The 19226-nt window shown below is 43.1% G+C and overlaps 1 protein-coding gene across 9 annotated transcripts in view; it reads right to left on the reverse strand.

Annotated features, from left to right (window-relative positions):
• The window catches only part of mast4 (microtubule associated serine/threonine kinase family member 4), a 67752-nt gene that overhangs the window by 42077 nt on the left and 6449 nt on the right, over nucleotides 1-19226 (reverse strand). For 7 of the 9 annotated variants that reach the window (XM_030353350.1, XM_030353348.1, XM_030353347.1 and 4 more), the window contains exons 2-4: nucleotides 11946-12099; nucleotides 9959-10077; nucleotides 9-40 (exon numbers count right to left, since the gene is read on the reverse strand). In XM_030353350.1, the coding sequence (XP_030209210.1) occupies nucleotides 9-40; nucleotides 9959-10077; nucleotides 11946-12099 (305 nt within the window). Of the gene's footprint in view, nucleotides 1-8; nucleotides 41-3251; nucleotides 3538-9958; nucleotides 10078-11945; nucleotides 12100-19226 lie in introns of those variants that run through there. The other 2 variants (XM_030353355.1, XM_030353351.1) reach the window with 1 other exon arrangement.

The following is a 19226-nucleotide window of genomic DNA, read 5'->3' on the forward strand; positions in this document are numbered from 1 at the left end:
GTACTTACAGACTGCCTCTTCGTGGAAGACTCAGCTCTTTCTGTGAATGAAAAGAAAAACAAGAGAAAACATGAACTGAACAGCCACAACCGAATCAATTGCCAACCTTTTAGACATTTAGGACAAGACTGGCCTTGGGTGTGGCCCCTCGGTTCTTTGTCTGAAAATCGGTTGCTAAAATGTGATGAATGGTCTGTATTCATTATTTTTGTCAGCAGAAATGTTAATATTTGGCCTCTCCTTTAATATAAACAGGCTCAAGGGTGGTGTGTGTGTGTATCCTTGGGAGACTTGCCTTCAGTTTATGCAGTGCTAATTATCAAGGCTGAAACGCTTCTAATGAACCACAGGGAGGGAACATGGCCTACAAACACTAGAGAAACACAGGACTAAAATAACGTATATTTTCAGAATGAACTGATAAACTAATACATTTTGTAAATATAACTGATATATAGTTGGCTTTATAACCTTCTGTTGATGTACATTTAACACCATTTATTAATGTCAAATAATAGGTGGTTTAAAATAAAATTAGAGGATTACATATTTATGTAATATCTATAATGCGTAGGAAACATAAGGTCAGTTGAACTGAATTAAGCGTTTAATGACTGTCACTCAATCTGGTAGTGAACACTGCCCTCTCCTGTAATCCTCTCATGTTTCCCCTACCACAAGCCCCTCATTCCCAGCAGTGTTTCTGCCATTTAGATCAGTTCTGTCTTCGTGGTTCATTCCTGGGTCTTGGAGGAGCCTTAACCAACTTAATAGAGTCAATATAAAAAAATAATAATAATTGGAATAGTACAACACTGAAGGCATTTAAGTTAGGGTTAAACCTCGATCAGGTTTTGAGGGGGCAGTCATAGAAATGTGTTCATATTTGGTTTTCCTGACATTTCAACATCAAAAGCATGCTTGAAATGACAGAGTTGGGCGAGTTGGAGAACTTCAAACACCTCAATTTCCGTGCCAAACTAAAGTTCATACAGTTATTATCACAATAACCCCCAACCCTATTCCTATTCCTTTTTTCAACTGACTTTTCATCACACTTCCAGCTCCACTTGAGGGTTTTTTATTTGACATGCCAAATTAAATGTGTCTCTTTGATCTACGGGATCCATTGGAACAATTGGCAGCACCATCGTTCTATTGTTATTAAAAAGTCATTGTTGGGTGACAACAAGAAAGAGCAAGCAGACAATGCACATCTGCAGGGGTCACAATTTTACGCACAAGAGCTGTTATATTCCTCATTTTGTCGCCTTTGTACAACACTTGAAGTCTACATCTGCTGCTCTTCTGCTTGGAGTCTTTATGAACTGTGTTGGCCAATATAACCTTCTCCAAGGTGCAATGCAGACCCTCTTCCTTCGGTCGGCACTCTTTATAATGCAATCTTTCCATTGATGGAGAAGCTATTTGCATTCAGACACTAGATATAAAGCAGTCTGGAAAAAGGACACTCAAATTTCAAGGATAAGCGTTTATGACGAGGCTATGCTTAACAAGGATCGGCATAGTCAAAACATGAATTCAAAAGAAAAGAAAGACTAATTCAAAAGCAAACGCTATTGAGGTGAAATAAGCTGCCCTTGTCCTCCACCAGAGGAGGCTAACGCGCACGCTAAGCTAGCCAGGTTCTTCCTTCTCAATCGAGACGATGGTTATGTAAAGGCTTTCTATTGAGCATCTCCTGAAATACTTTAAGGCAGAGAACCAGCCAGTGTTCAAAGCCTCTGCAAGGCTCAGAATGGCCTTATGCCGCACAAGCACACGCACACACACACACACACTTTGTTGACAAGTTATCATTTTATAATTAATTCATTATATAATTGTCTCTGGGAATTGTTTGCTCTCGCTGAGAGAAACTGATTTCCCTCTTCTTCTTTATCCACTTTTAAAGAAGGCAAACTCTGTTCTGTTCAAAATAACAAAATTGCTTACCATTTGCTTTAAAGATATATAATTTAGGGGTATTGTTAGGTTGAAAAACACACAACTAAATATCAAATACATGGATTACTATGATACAATGAAAAAAAGAAGAAGAAAAGAACTACATTAATTTTTTCCATTTTAGCTGAACATATACAAATGTAGATTTGCTCAATGCAAAATCCTAGAGGCTGCTAAAAAGAAGAAGATATTTGACATGTATTTAGACCTTGGATGAAGCAGTAGAATGAAGTGTGGCATCACTGCGTAGCGTTCATTTCTCCATCTGTCAGACCCTCATATAACAGGGGGATGGTGAAGCACATGTTATTAACAAGAAGGTGATAAATGTGATGCAATCACTACAGAGACTGGCAAGGTAGCCGTCAAGTCTGCCAACTCGCGTCGAATGATATGATTGCCGAACGTCTAGATCAAGGTAACAATGTATACCAACCAACATATTGTGTTCATTTTACATCCAAATTTAATAACAAGGATTTTTGAAAACAACGTTCACAAGCCAATCAAAATCGAAAGATTAAAATCAATTGAACCCTCTTAAAGTTTAAAACTGATGAATTTAACGCGGATGCCAAGAATGTTTTTCAAAAATAGAATGCTCCTTTCAATAAAGATCAAATTCTTTGGTAATTTGACCTACAGTATCCTTCCCGCTAAATTGTGCTATATGTTAACCAACAGCTAGGATCACTCTGCTGCCACTATATGACCCAGACAGAGTCCCCTTCACATCCAGACATAGGAGCAACACCTCAACCTGTTCCTGCACACATTATTTCAGAAATGTGTTCTCAAATAATATGCATAAATATACATATGTATATTGTGTATAGAATAGTTTAGAATAAAATCATGTTTTGAGTAGACATTCAGTTCCTATACGATAGGTAATCAACAAAATAATCAAAAGTTACTCCATGCAAACACCATCATACACAATCATCCATTCACTGTATTTCACTGAAAGTCCCATAATCTGCAACACAGTCGGGGTTCCCAACTTCATTCCTCCGGCGCGTATGAACGCACGCCACACATGTGCAACACGCACACACACGGCCACTGCAGCTCCCCCCCCTCCCCGCTCACTCACAAGTGTCCCCCCACCCCCCCGTCCACAGGCACGCCGCAAACTACCGTTTCCCAAGCACAAAGCACCTACTGTTTTACCGCATGACTTTCAAGCCTCGCTCCACACAGCGGAACAAGCTCTGCAGCTCCAGGGATTGACGTGAGAAAAGACAAGACGCATTCAGGTTTTTTCCTCTCCCTCTCCCTACCTGTAGCCCTCTCCTCCTCAGGATGCTCGACTCGTCCATCGGAGAGTGAGGGAGACTGCGCGACTCCTCACCGGCGTCTGGCTACACCACGCCACTCTTCCTACAGCCTACAGATCTCCCGTCTCACCGATCGCACGCGTCTCCCTTCTCTGGGCTACATCGCAGCTCAGCGGCTGCTTCTAAAAACACCTCCACCCTGAACTTCTGTGATTGGAGGACGGCAGTCAGCTGATGCTTTTTTTTTTTTCGTTGCTGCCTTGTCTCCTTGTTTCACTCCTCTACCAACTTCCCAGGAGGGAGAGCAGAGCAGAGCAGAGCAGAGCAGAGGAGAGGGGAGGGGGAGAGAGAGAGACCGAGACCGAGAGAGAGAGAGAGAGAGAGAGAGAGAGAGAGAGAGAGAGAGAGAGAGAGAGAGGGAGGGAGAATGACGAGAATGAGTGGAGAGGAGAGACATGGGGAGGAGAGAGTTGAGAGATGAGGTAGAGAGAGGGTGAGCGAGACTGTAAAATAGAGAGAGAGCATAGGGTGAGAGAGATGGGGAGGATATTGAAGAGGGGGGGAAGCCAGAAAGAGTGCGAGAGCGAGAGAGCGAGAGGAGGGTGAGTGAGAGAGAGAAAGTGAGAGAGAGCGAGATCAACCTGGGTAACGACTCCGAAAGAGAGATGAGGGGGGGTGCTCCCTGAAGAATAGAAAGAATAGCGACGCCTGCAACAGAAGGGTGGGCAGCCCCTGGAAGCGGATATCCTCGCCTGAGCATTGTTCTGCCTGAACCTATACAGAGACCCCCGGCATCCTGCAGCCGGAGGGGACTTCAATGGTGGCAGTACAGGGCCGTGAGCCACTTTGCATTGCTGGAAACCAGAGTTCACATCTGAAGGTCAGGGGGTGAGAGACCCACTCGACCAACGCCATGCAGGGCAGCCGAAGCCCTACCGGAGAGTGAAAGAGGAAGGGAGGCATCTGCCAAAGTGGGAATTGGGTGAAACTCTGAAGTGTGTTGTAAGCAAAACGTCAACTCGGGCAGATAAATGCACGTGTGAATCGGCCTCTCGGCTCCTAAGAACACAGTGGCGCCGTGATAAATGGGATCAGCGGGCGGAACCGGTTTGACGTCCTACTGTACGTTTACGGTAACTCATTTAGACTCGATTTTGTTTTCCTCTGAAGCAGCGGTCGTTTCAGGAACTGTTGCGAGTTTGAGTTGAACTTGGAAGAACAGAGTCATTTTTATTATTATTATTCCGATTATTATTAATACAATTTATTCAACATTGACTTTCCCCCTAGAACTGCGTATCACTGTCGCTCAATCGCCCTTTCCTGCAGTCAAACACTCCGCGTTACTCTTCCTTATCGCAAAGCTTTCAAGTCATTCCAAAGGGCCACCACCAACTTCACAATACCGCTAGTTCACAAGCCGTTTCCATTTGTGGGGTCTTTCTCCAACCCCCCCCCGCCCATCCATTCTCTATTCCCTTCTCCGACATTCATTTTCATTCAGTGGTGGAAGTTGTGCTCTGTGAATATTAAGTGGTCCCTCCTCCTTTCCCTCTATTCAACCTCATCTCCAGCCAAGCTCAAATGATTTCTGTTACCCAAGCTGTGGTCGGGAATAGCAGCGATCCACCCCACTGGCAGGGGAGCAGGAAAATAGATGGGCTGGTGAGGGGGGACTGCAAGGTCAGACAGGTGACCACTACAGCCTGTCTCTAGCTAGAGTACAGCACTACACCAAAACCCTCGGTGTGTGTCGTTTTGTGGCGTGTGTGTTTGAGTGTGTGTATCGTGTTGTGGTGTGTTTGTGTGTCGTTTTATGGTATGTATGTATGTATGTATGTATGTATGTATGTATGTATGTATGTATGTATGTATGTATGTATATATATATATGTATGTATGTATGTATGTATGTATGTATGTATGTATGTATGTATGTATGTATGTATGTATGTATGTATGAATGAATAAATGTATCTGTGTGTGTGTGTGTTTCATTTTGTGGTGGGTCTTTGTCGTTTTGTAGTGTGTGGTATCGTTTTTTTGGTGTGTGTGGTGTCGTTTTGTGGTGTGAGGTGTCGTTTTGTGTATGTGTATATGTCGTTTTGTGTATGTGTCGTTTTGTGCATGTGTATTCCTGCTTGAGACGAAAGTGGGAATACTTGGCCAATCAGGCTGGGTTTTATCCTGAATATGTTTAGCAGAACCTCAGTGGAGTTTGAGGATGAAACTTGTGTTTGTGTTCCCAAGGATGGACTGGGGCATTGTCTTGTTCGAGCATCCTGTTGAACGCACCACACTCAACCCTCTGGGTGATTCTGCTATTCTGCCTATATAAAAAAAAATAACAACAGAGAATCGAAATAGGAAGACAACTCGCCGAAGAGGCGTGTGAACACACTGACCTCACTGCAGTGTGACACCTACATCCACATGGGGGGAGAACTAGCATTCAGACAGCTGTTTAATACCGGCAAGGCTCCTGGCTCATAGATTTCAAGCTAGATCACTGGACTTATTTTTCTTTTCAACACAATTGGATGAATTCAGCGATATGGATTCTAGATTATAAATAGTGCAATCCGCAGATTGCTCTGGCCTCGAGCCCGCTGAAAGCACCTTCATGTTACAATGATCGGACCAATCGGCGCTAGGGGGAGGGATTTAAGTTATTGATGGACAAGGAGCGCCGCAGTTCGCAGAGTCTCCAAAGCGATGCCGGGGCCTGAGGAAAGCCTAGAAACAGACGGGGGCATCAAACCCGTTTTATCTGAGATAGACTCAATACGTTGATGGCGAAAGATCAACACATATTTGCACAGAATGGCCGGCATTTATCGGGGGATAATATTCTTTTGCTTCACTACTTCCAACTGGATTCGGCAGGAGCGAAGAGAGGAACAGCGTCACCCTGATTGGTTGGAGTTCTCTGGACAATTCAAGGCCTCGCCCATATGTGGAAACCAATGGCTGCCCAGCCAAGGCCAGACTGATAGTCATTGGGAAACTTTCATATCTGGAGGGTCTCTTAGAGGCTATTGCTGACTGGTTCCAGCCCCTGAAACTCTGGCCCCACTCACGCCGAAAAGCGACCGTTACCAGACAAAAAGTGGCAAGGGATTCACCTGGTTAGAACCAGGGAAGGTCAGCTCAGAGCCGTGGGTCGCTCGGAAGTCAGTATCTCTACAATACAGTGGGGACCAGGATCTCATTGAATTAGTGGAAACTGAAAGGAATGATAACATAAAAGGAGGAAACGACCCAAGGAGACAATGAATGACGTGATGCTATCCATCACATCTTCTTCCAATAGATTATTTGTTTCTTTGGTTAAGGTCATCATTTGCCACCATACAGTGAGTGGCTGACTTACTCTACACACAAGGCACACGCTGTTCAGACAACATTGTGTCCAACAGAGCTATCAGAAAAGGACATCACTGCTTTCAAAGGAGGAATTAGGAGACAGGGAGGACACAACATACGGATTATGGCTTATCTCTACATCATGCCAGGAGCAAAAGTATTGATCTTCTGTCAAAGGGCATTTTGGTATGCGGGAGAACACACACACACACACACACACACACACACACACACACACACACACACACACACACACACACACACACACACACACACACACACACACACACACACACACACACACACACACACGGTATTTACATTGGATGCTTGGACAAGGAATCAATGCACAATATTCAGAAATCCCATTTCAGTCCATTTTCCTGGCTTCATTTGTAACATTTTGAGATAGAATGTACCTAGTAATAAATTGCATTTTCTTGCATAGGTCTTTATATAAGCAATACATTTGAATACATCTCAATTTTCTTATAAGCACACAAGGTTATTTCCCCTGGTTTAAAGAGAGTATAGAAGGTTATTTTAAAAATACTTTCTTTTCACAGGATCATTATAAGAAGTAGCATATTTTCCCTTGAGGAAAAAAACTAAACTAAACTGAATCAATGGCAGAGTGCGTCTTCTGAAAGAAGTGTTTGTCCTTCCCAAGGTCAAACTATCCCTCCTCTCGCACGAAGACTTGTCGATACTGCCCTCGACGTCACTTCAATCCTCGTGGATAACATCTGGATGCGCGTGTGTGCGTGTGTGTGTCTGTGGCGGTGGTGACATCAGTGATTCTACTCAAGTCCACACTGGTCTCCTGAGCCGTGGTCACGTCATTAGCTCATGGCCGCTGGGCCAAAAGGGGCACGCGGCAAGAGATTGAGACGCAGGGCCATTCCTCACACACCGTCGGTGTGGTGGAGCGTACGGTCGAAGATGGGGTAGCAACTACTCCGCAAATCACTGCAACGTTTACACACACTAATCACGCATTCGTTGAGTTTCGTCATTGTGGATGAAAAGAGCACGGATGTGTGCGTTTTATTTATTGACCGTTCACATTGATCGGCTGCAAATCAGGCTTCTTCCATAGGGAATGAGGTTTTAGTTGTTGTTATTTTTTTGGTCGCTATCTACAGAAAATCTGGGGGCCCCTGGGAGCCACAACAATGACATCACCCCTGAGATAAGAGATTTTAATGAAATCCCTTCAAACCTTTGTTTTGTGTCTCCCGACTGTGCAAAAAAAAATCAATAATAATAAAAACTGTGTTCTGCCCTAAAGTATGACTTCCAGGAATGGGGCAGAAAAACAGCTAGTAGACCATGGCAGCCCTGTGAAAGTCTCCTCTTAGATTTAGTTCCAAAGATATACATTTTCCACTAAAGGGGTTCAAGCGTTGGTGATGGAATATGGTGCCCTTTATCATCCAACTCTATGGCTTTTATGGCATCATGAGATTTAGTGACGTAATGTTTTTTAAGCATTTAATTTAACCATATTTTCCCCTACTTTTCCCCCCCCACAAGGTTTATTCTTCACATTTTCAGGAAGTTAGAGTATCATTACCATTAGTTCTATGGTGTTAGTTTTAGTAATGACCTTGTGGGGGGGGGGGGGGGGGGGGGGGGGGTAGCTCCTGCCTGTAGACCAGGAGACATGAGGCTTAGCGGCAGGTGATGTCATTTACTAATCACCGTCTCCCCCTAAATCCACGCAGCAGCCGGACCAACAGGGAGATAGATCCATGGGCCAGCAGTCCACCCGTCCACCAGGAACCAGAGCCACAGAGCAGGCCCACGGCCCGTCGGTCATCAGGCTCTAGTAAACGCTTCCTCTCGGGCTGCCCATCGTGGAACACCACTAAGACTCTTTAACCACCCTATTAAATAAGATGCAGTCTTTTACTACCTGAAACTGGGTTCAATATGTGGAGAATAAGAGCACCACACCAGGGCATTCCTCTATTCTGGGGTAATACTGGTTGTATTTTAAAAAGGGGGCACAGCATGCATGTGGAGAGACATACACACTAGTTGATCGTTCCAAACTGGGAAGCGATCCATGCAAAGCATTTTTGCGCATACTTGGGGAAATATATTGCAGTTCTATTTCGCAGAATTATCTTTCACATTGTTGACATTTAGGTAACCATGTGTATAATGTTGTCATAATTGTCTATATCAATGTGTTTCAAGCGAGTTATTGAATACACTTCCCGTCTTTAATGTTCCATTATGACAGCATAACCGGAACATAAATTCCATATTCAAATAAATGTTTCGTAATGTAATGATGAATTATGAAACATTCCCGCCTACATATCTTTAAATTCTTGGCTTCGGTTATCATTTTCCATTTCCAAGTTATGACTGAAATGCTTTAGCGCCATCTGCTGGATAGGTACCACAAATAAATAAATGTGAAGACCTCATGTACCTCATGTAGAGGTACAATTTATTAAAATATATATTATACTATATTGATACATGCTTAAGTCTGGTCTCTATAATGGATGCAGTTGTGACTGGGGACATTTCGGAAACACCTAAATACGTTCATGAAGAATAAGTGGAATATTTATAAATGTTTCAATGGGATTGTCGTGCACAAACTCAGACCCCTCCCTGACTTTGTGCTTTGTTGGGGGGGGGAATTATCCAGCATGTGCAATACTTGATCTTCAAAGACATTTCAGCAGAAAACATCAGTGTCAAGGTATCATCTTTTTTAAGAAATAGCTCTCTGATTTCCAATTATCCCAAGAAGTCATTCAAAAAGCATGCAAAACGTTTTTTTGTAGGTTAAAGTGTTACTCGGTAGAACAAATATCTTGTGGATCTAGTTTGAGAATCAGTAGTCGATATCAGAGCCTGAGAAAACGGCAGCAGTGCTTTGATGTCCACAGATCTGGGGCAGGACCCCTGCACACTGCACCTCCTCTCCTCCGTCTACCGTTCCACTAGTTCAGAGTTCGGGTCAGAGCAGGTCAGAGGAGTCGCATAACAGGAAGCCTACATTTCAGGTAACCACACACTCACTAGCACACACTCACACACTCAAAACAACACCATAAAAAATCCCTAGCGGTGTCTTCTTCAAAAAGGACACTGCGGAACAACGCGTGTGCATGGTTCATAATAGAAGACATAACCCAAGCAATGGGTTGTGTTCGATGAATCGAACACAATGCGAGTGATATTTCTGCACTTCTGCCGTACTAATTCACCACAGTGCTTTTTTCCTTACTCCTGCAGTACCGACACCACTATGTGAAGGTTATTTCTGCTACTTTGCAGTACTGTCACAACACGATGTGCACTCCTGCCGTACTGACCAGTGTGGAGGAGGTCAGGGAGGGGTCTGACTTGCCCAGGGTCTGGGAGCGGATCCGGACCAGGTTGGAGAGGTCGGAGCTGGGCTGCTGGGGGTTGGCGTAGGGCAGCAGGTACTTCCCTGTGGATCCACAACACAAGATGGTTAGATTGTTAACAATGTCAAAGGGTCCGTATATAAGTGTTAAGACATTTTAAATGAATATAATTATGTATCAAATGTGTACTAAATGTGTCATTCAAATTCCTCCCATGAGACAGTTCTTTTTTCATAATGTCAAGTAAATATATGTCAAATATACATTTTAAATAATAATATAAGTTGCCGTAAGCATTAATTTATTTTACGTCATAATTTACTTTATTTTTAGTCTTCCCAATTCTTTCTGTATAACTGTATTTACTTATGACAACTCCAGCAGCAAATGGGCTTCAAAATAATGCAAAACTCCCATTTGACAGCTTATTAAATAATTAAATACATATCATTATATGGTGGCGGCAGAGGTGGAAATACTAAGTAAAGCCCATTGAGAAAAACATGTCTGGAGTGGATTTCTGTCAGGATAGATGTTAAAAACAGAAACATTGATATTGGCTTTAGAAGCTAGGTGGCAGCAGGATCTTAAATTTCAAATTGATAGCATCCATCTGCTGCAAGTGACGACCTTCTGCGTACACATTTCACATAAATCAGGCGCATTTCAATAATATCACAATCAATCATATTCAAAATATTATGACTTTGATAGTACGGAAAAGCCTCAAAGGTAAGCGGTATTTCTGCAGATCCTCCTCCCTGAATGAAAATTATTTCTAGGTGGCAGACCTGAGAAGCACACTGCATGTATACATTACCGCTTCCTGTGGAAAGAGACACCAAGAGAAGCCGGATGAGTCACAACTCATCTCGCGTCTCTCGCTGTCAATTTAATTTGAGCAGAAGAAGGGCTGAGCAGAGGAAGAGGAAGAGGAAGACTTGCCCAACAACTCGACAGCTCTGAGTTGGTGACTGTCTGTCTGTCTGTATTGACTGAAGGTTGGAGACTATTTTGAGCTTGCAGCTATCTGGGCTAGGCTAGCGTTCATCCTCCCATCTTCTGCTACTCTTAAGTGTGTATAAAACGTCCCATTAAGGATTTAATATAAAAATACTAAAACAAATTAATAAATAAAAAAAGATTTCTGTTTAGGAGTTCTAAGTTAGCCATGATTATTTTATAAGTTCAGTAAAAAACCTGGGGTCAAAACCCTTTATTTTTTATGTAGACCAAATCAAAAGAGAAACTTGTTTTATAGCTGCCAGAAGAGAGCGAAAGTTTTTGATTGGCCCACATAAGTAAAATCAACGCTGTTTATCAGTCCAAAGTCCTCCACATGAGCCAGTCAAGGAAACACTAACAGGGATTTAACAGCTGATAAAATCTAGCAGCCTTGGAGGTATATGTTTAACATCCTTAATCATGACAAATAAAAACCAAGTTACCAATTGCTTGTTCACCCCCTCTACTTGATAATGCAATGTGAAGAATCTTGTGAGGACGAAAAAAAAAAATCATCTTTAAAAGTAGTAAGAACTTCCATAATGATATAAATCAGGGCCTAAAATATACACCTGCCTTGAACCAACGGCGTATAACTTGGACCAATAGGCAGGTAAAGAAAAGGCAGGGTAACATATGAAAACCAAGGCTAGATCATTCCCCTCTGGCAGGTAAAAAAACTAAACTCTAAAAGTTCAATCTTGACCCAGGTCATGAGTGCATTCATTTCAGCTGGTCAGGAAGACCAAGATAAAAATGACTCTAGAACATACTAACTGTATACCTTTTAACCAGTAGGTAATTTAAAAAAAAAAGGGTCAAAGATCAAGCTTCAACACATGTGTGGATCCTGTTTCCCCGGTGCCCTTTCACCCAGATCCCCCCCCCCAGAGGTAGGCAGCCCCTGCGGCCCCTGTGGCCCCCGCTACGGTGTGCTGGCAGGTACCTGTGAGAGCTCCGCCGAGGCTGCCCCTCCTGAAGTAGCGGCCGTCCTCGCTGAGCTGCCTCTTCAGCTTGAGGGAGAGGCTGGAGGCCACGCTCAGCTCCGGGTTGCTGGTCTTCCTGAACAGCGCCGCCGGAGGGTACAGGACGTTGTCCGACTGGAGGAGAGAGGAGAGCACAACAGGGCTGTTCAATAAAGGCAGAGGTGGGAGGCAAACAAAGGACGTTTAGCGTGGTGATACCGTACTTATGTACATGTTTCAGTGTATTTTACTTGGGTATTTCTTTTTTAAGACTTTTTTACTTTTTCTCCCTACATTTTACACAAATATCTGAACTCATTACATTTTCAAAAAAGGTTACTTTAGTTTTAAAGCATTTGAGGGCATCATCGATTTTTATTGCACGCCTTGCCAATAACAGGATAGAAAAGACGAAAATGATGTAAAAGACAGAGACGTGGGGAGATTTCACCACCGAGAAATGGGGTCTATGGGAGAACTAGTAGCGCAGCGAGTGAGGAATGATGAAAGTGAACCAGCAGACATTGCTGACGGAGCAGATTCAGAGCAGCAACAAGACATTCCCCACCCATGGCCTGATTTAAGAGAAATGTTTCAAGTCGTCAGCTCTGGCAATGGCAAATGCGTTGTGTTTTCAGCCAACCTAAAAAGTCTTTGGTAGTCCTGTAAAGATGAGGGCAATTCTAACAAAAAAGTTTAAGGCTTTATCAGACAAGAAGTGTGTTCTGGATTTGATCATAATGTTTTGACTTCTGTTGCTGACATTGTAAACTGGTTTGCACATTGGAGTTATGGTTCATTATTTTCAGTTTAATAAAAAACGAAAAATATAATTAATAAATCTCAAATAATTTTGAATGTTTCACAACGGTTAAATCGTATAAAGATATATTCAAATCATATTTTACAACCAGAACACAAAATATCCAGAAAGAGAACAGAAAAAGCGTCAAGGGCGTCAGTACGGTGAACAAAGGCCAGGCAAATATTAATCAGACCTCAAGAATCAACACAGCCGCCTCAGAGCCGACCACAAGGAGCGGTGGATCACATGCTCGTCATTGCTCTGTGGTTCAATCATGGTTCTTGTAGCGATTCATTCTAGTAATCGTTTCAGAAACATGTCAACGTTGTAATCTATTTTAGAAGCTGTTTGACACATGTTCTACCAGTGGGCCGGAATCCGCCCGGTCCTCCGTGCGAGGCCTACACCACAGAGTCCCAGATCAGGTCACAGATAACAGCGTTCAGCCTTCCATCTGCAGGCCGATGGCAACAGACTCTGAATCTCATGAATCTGGAGGGGAACACGATGAGAATCCCCTGGCGCTGAAACACTACAAAAGGCCCCCGTTTTTCCACAAGGGTTTAAAATCAATCCCACGCTGCCAGCACAGTGTGGGGCCGGCTGTCTTCAGGAAGTATCTGTTGGGTGGACTGTGCCGACCGGTATAGGCCGGAGTTTGTTGTGATGACTTTTGGTTGTGATGTCACAAAGGGTCGAATGTTTGAACTTCCTTGTAATGGCTCGTCAACATGACACCTGGTTCAAACTCTCTCCCTCTGTGACATCACTATGTGGGAGTGTCCATCTTCTGTCAGGAGTTAGATCCATTGGACTGCATCCACTGCAATAGGCCGGTGTATGTTGTGATGATGAGTTTGAGTTGTGAAGTCACTAAGAGACGGTTTTTGAAATGCCTCGTCACAGCTCCTCAACATGACACCTGCCAGGGTGTCCTTTAAAACCTTGAAACAGAAAACCAAATGGTTGTTCTACTTGCTGACAAACACAGCCGTTGAAGCAGCAGTCACCCTTGTGCCGCTTGGTACGTTTGACACAGATTTATTTATTCAGCTCAGGCGCTGTGGGAATATGTAAATACAGGGTGCTCGGTGAAACCAGGTCGTGGTTCCGCTGCTAGAGCACATCCGGCAGTGGTTTCGACAAAAGGAACCCTGCCCAAGGTCATGTGGTACACCGTGTTTAAAAACCGGCTTGTGATATACCTTACCCAACACAAGGGTTATTTAAAAACCTTCATCGCAAAAACGAAGCAGACGCCACGGGCCCCAACACAGCACTAGACGTGTAGGGGAAAAAAAGCTAAATAACAACAGTGTAGTGAAACACTCGTGACATCTTTTGTGGGAAAAAGATGCAAAACTACGACCACACAACAATGAATTTGGTATAATCCAGCAGCCATTTATCCAGAATAATACCCTGCTGTCCCTGGAGGACGACAGACTTCCCAGAAGCTGGAGGAATAAAATAACAATGCCCAGAACGGCTCAGAGAAAACAAATAGACGGCTTAGAGTCAGAGGGAGACAGAGAGAGACCAACGCTGTACAAAGGAGGGAAACACCCTACATTATACAATGCGATGATTCATAAATTAGGGGAAAACGGTGTGCAGGGGTTCTACACACAAACAGGAGAGAATCACTAGACTCTGCAGCAGAACTAAAACGAGACTTGGATGGAAAGTCATATTCCCAGGTGTGTGATACATATACCAGGACTCTATTCCATGTGGCAAGTGGCAAGTTAAGGCAGTTGCAGATTTGTATACCTATGAAAAACCCAGCAGGAGTTTTACTTTGTTTTGGGTTAACAACATCGCTCATGATAATTTAGGTTTCAAAGAATGGATGGTACTTTGTTATGGCTTGACGATTATGCATGTCATGAAGATACCCTTGATAGGGCAGGAGGAAGGTAACTTCTCAGCCGTACCCTTGCAGAGAGACCGATTCATGTTTAGATTATATATATTGTGGGGATAGAGAAAGGGATTTTGATGGGGTTGTGCAAATAAGTTGTGTTGTATTTCAGTAAATTGGGATGCAAAGGCTGGAAAGGATTGACAGTCGTTTCTAACTTTCATTCAGAGAATCTTTAATGTTGAAACAAAGATTAAATGAAAGCAAGTTTAAAGGGTGCAGGAAGAAAAACAATGAAAGCAAACGTTAGGTCCAAAATAACAGAACAGGAATCTCTAAAAACACAGGACAAGGCCCTCGGCTATCTTCCACTGACCATAGAAGAAGGTGGAAAGCTGCTTCGTCAGCATTTGTTTATGGCCTTGCTGCTTATAATGAAACTATCTATCCAAAAGCAATGCGGAGCATTCTGTACCGTTTCTTTTTCTATGGCTCTTTAAGCTCTACATGCTAATGAACTGAAAGTACAGCATAATAATGCATCAATAGTCTTGACCAATAACTTCCCCATACATCCTCCCATCGGTACAAATGCCAGGAAGTGGTCGAGTCAAGTTTGCCCACCCTCATGAGCAACGGTTTTCAGGAATCCCTCTGCCCTCTGTTTTCTTACGGCCAGGGGTTTTCAAACCAAACACATTTCTGATCTACAGGCCTGATGTCATGGATACACGATGGGGATTACATCATGTGTGAGAAAAAGGATGTTTCACCTCAAGATACAACATGGTAAACAGCTTAATGATTTGCAGTTAAAACAAACCGATTGAGGCAAGCCTCACGTAAACAGCCAGGCCTGGCGGGGCTGTCTGAGAGTGGAATCTGTTGCACAACTGGGGAATGTTTCCTTTCACTTCAAGTACCCAAATTAACAACTACTAATATCACAACTACATTGCCCAGACCTTTCTGCCTCAGTTCTTATGGTGTGGTCTACATCGGTGACACATCGGTGCCATACACATTGGTGTCATTATGTCCCGGAAACCGCATGCGAGAAGGGAATGAGACAAGAAAGAAAACCACACACAAGATAAAAAACAATGCAATGCATTTATAGGCTCCTCAAACATAGTCATGCGTGTCCGGGGCCTATAGTCGCAGGGCATATAGACAGTAAGGGATACAGTGTGTTCTACATGCGACAGTCACACACCCGCCAATACAAAGAAAGACGGATCGGATTCATGCAAGCGTGTCAAGACCAGGACATGACGGTGAATACCGTAACGTGTCAAGACGTTGACGTAGTGAATGCAGCTGAAGCATGAAAACTACAGCTTCTCCAGGCCAACATGACGAAGATAAATGCACACTTCAATCCAGTATTTAACTTTTATGCTGCAAACTAATGTTGTTTCCTGTAAATCTTGCCAAGGAGATACAGGGGCAAATCTGTCCAGACGTGTATAGTGTTCGGCAATGGACATTAAAGACAAACCCTTGCCCTTTTCTCTTAAACAGCATGCCCTGTTCCTCCTACAGACACGAAAACATAAACACCCAGTGTTGGCAGCCCCTACAGCGGCCTCACCGTGTCCCCAAACAAACGCTACCACAGACTGAAGGTCCTTCGCTCGTCCTCCACACCTCTCTCCCCCTCTCTCTCCCTCTCGCTCTGTTTCACACGGTGACACCAGCAACACGCTCTTGTTGTGACAGCAAAGAGGAAGGAGCTGATAGACTGGGATGGGCATTAGACATGCGGTATAAAATAGAGATGGAGACAAAACTGACAAGTATCCACCATCATTATCATCAATTAGAATATTTTAGCTTTAGATAAACACATGGAACGGAATCTGATTTAGAGCCAATGGAGGTTGGGGATGGAAGTCAAGACTAGGCGCAAAGAAGCTGTCAAAACAAAGAAGCTGGTTATAAACATGCAATGATGGCCACCGCATTATAATGATGACCAGTCATTACTGGTGTTAGCAGTCAGATTGAGATACCATAATAGACATCCAATCCTTATTTGAACAACCGTCAACATTCACCTTAGCCTTCTACAACTGTACACTGACTAAGCAGCATTCAGCATCTTATTATTTAAATGGTCACAAACAATAATAACAGACTAAGAGCCCTAATCTCAAACCTGACCCTGGATTCATATGTGGACCGGACCCTGAGTTGACCATGACAAATGGCTTTGTGTTTACAGAGACAATATGCACTATGACCAGGTAAAGCGCCTATACAAATAAGATAACAACCAAACTGTTGTTATTTCTGAATCTTCAGAATTACATTAGAAAATATGTTTTGATGGTGGAAAACTGCTAAGCTTACACCAGCCAACGGCTCTGCGATAGCATGCCGCAACTTCCCACAATCATAAGGGCTAGAGTGTAAAGCTCTTTTCCTGTGGCATATCATGAGCAAACAAACATCACTCTCCTGCTATATTTCAGAGGCTGACATCCAAGAAGTTAAACCAAACAAGACTTTCCCATGACGTAAAATAAAAAAATCTCTCTCTCTTCCCCCCCCCCTCTCCCCCTCCCCAGTTCATGCCTGGCTTGTGGACAGAATTCTGTGTGTCTGTCTGTCTGTGGACACGTGTTCCCTCAATGGTTTTCAGCTCTGGCCCAATCGAAGGCCAGAGACAAATGTAGCCTTCTATGTGGAACTGACAGTCCCTGATATCCTATTGGACAAAACCAGGGATCACAGTTGGCCTAAAACATGCATCCCTCGCACAAAACAGAGGCACTCACCCCTTACACGATAACCGCCGTTATTACCCTGTTTTGGTTGTTTTTATATACGGAAATGTGATTCCATAATTAGTAAGTTGACGTGTTTAATGGGAACAGTTAGGAGTTAACATTAACAACCTGACCCCGATCAAAAGTCACATGTTTTTATTATAATATTAGACATTTAATATATATTATTATTATATATATAATATACGTACACGTTATGTAAAACACTTTCGATCAGGACGCATCAATGCGAGAGGGACAAGACTGAGGCCAAAGGCAGGTGAGCTCCTGTGACTCCTCCCCCCACATCTCTAGAAGCCTGCTCCAGAGTACAGAGGTCTAGGATTGTTTGGCTGATACCGTGTTCTGTTGACAGGTCACGTCAGCGGTCTACTGCCCCTGCTGCTGATCAAAGCAATGAGGTGAAGTTCATTACAGTGAGACGATAACAGAGGCACGTAAACAGAGCATCTACAATCTATTGACAAAATAGCCAATCCTTAACCCGACGCTAAGCAGTTAACGATGATATCATCAACCCTTAGAAACGCAAGAACCTAGACATCCGGGTTGGGTGAGTTCGGACAGAATGGGTTTGTTAAGAATCAGTCATTTAATATTCCGAAGAATTTGAGATTTTTGTGATGCCGAGATTTTTACTCTGGATGACTAATGTGATTTTGCCTCAGTGGGAGATATGGGTTTGGATTAAATCAGATAATCAAGTCCATGTTTGATGTTGTATTTGTAATGTCCAATTTGTGTTCAACAACCAGCTGGTTGTTGAACACAAATTGGACATTACAAATACAACATCCAAGAGCTAAATGTTCAATATTGCAATACTGAAATGAGGACTTTAACACAATATTAAAGCTTGAATAAAATGTAAATGGTCTTGTGTTGCTTGGATGAACACAATGACAATTTGCCCCTCTATGCTTCCCAGATAAAACATAGTTCATTAGCATTTCCTGAATCGCCTCGAGCTCAATCGCCTTGAGCTTACATTATAAAGCTTTCTGATGAACTTGATTGTATAGGAAGGATCCCTCCTCATTAAACCTGGTTCAACGTTTGAATGTAAATGAGAGAATTAGATCACTGTCTGATTACAGCCAACCTTGTTCAAACGTCATTGATGGCCAGTCTCTAGCCTCATCTTTATATTCTTTTATGATTCACTGATCCCCTGAGGCCATGTTGTTAAGTCCCTTGGTCGTAATTCTAAGCTATAGGCTTTTGTGTCAATGTCCCTCCATGGCGTCATGTATCCTTGCGTGCTCCCTGTTGATGTGTTTGTGTTGGGTGCTGAGTGGAAGATAAGTTCATTTGGAGTTTGGGTTAATGTTTGGGTGAGGCTCCTGCTGAGCGGTGAGACAGTTGGCAGGTGAAGTGCAGAAGTGGACCACACCCTTCTGGCCTCTTTCTGAAGGCTGGTGAGTTCATGGGTGTTTTGGTCCTCCTAAGTTTAGTTTTGGTTCAGTTAAATGCCAATTAAATTACTTGTTGTGTACATGAACACCTGTTTAGAGGTCTGTGGATGGCTGAATTCCCCTATGCAGGCCGAGACACCGTGTACATTGACCCATTTTTAAACATCAATGTGTTTGCAGAGCCAAATTACGTTTGGCTGTGTTATTGTTATTTAATAGGTCAATACATTTCCAAAAATATATAATTCCATACTGTGGAACTAGAAGTGCACATACAGCACGTACATACATACTGTCAAATAAGCACATTCTATAGTTATAGACACAACATGTGTTGCCCACTCAGATGTACACACCAATGGAAACAATCATGCAGACAGCAG

Source organism: Gadus morhua, chromosome 4 (genome assembly GCF_902167405.1).
Source record: "Gadus morhua chromosome 4, gadMor3.0, whole genome shotgun sequence".
Classification (NCBI taxonomy): domain Eukaryota; kingdom Metazoa; phylum Chordata; class Actinopteri; order Gadiformes; family Gadidae; genus Gadus; species Gadus morhua.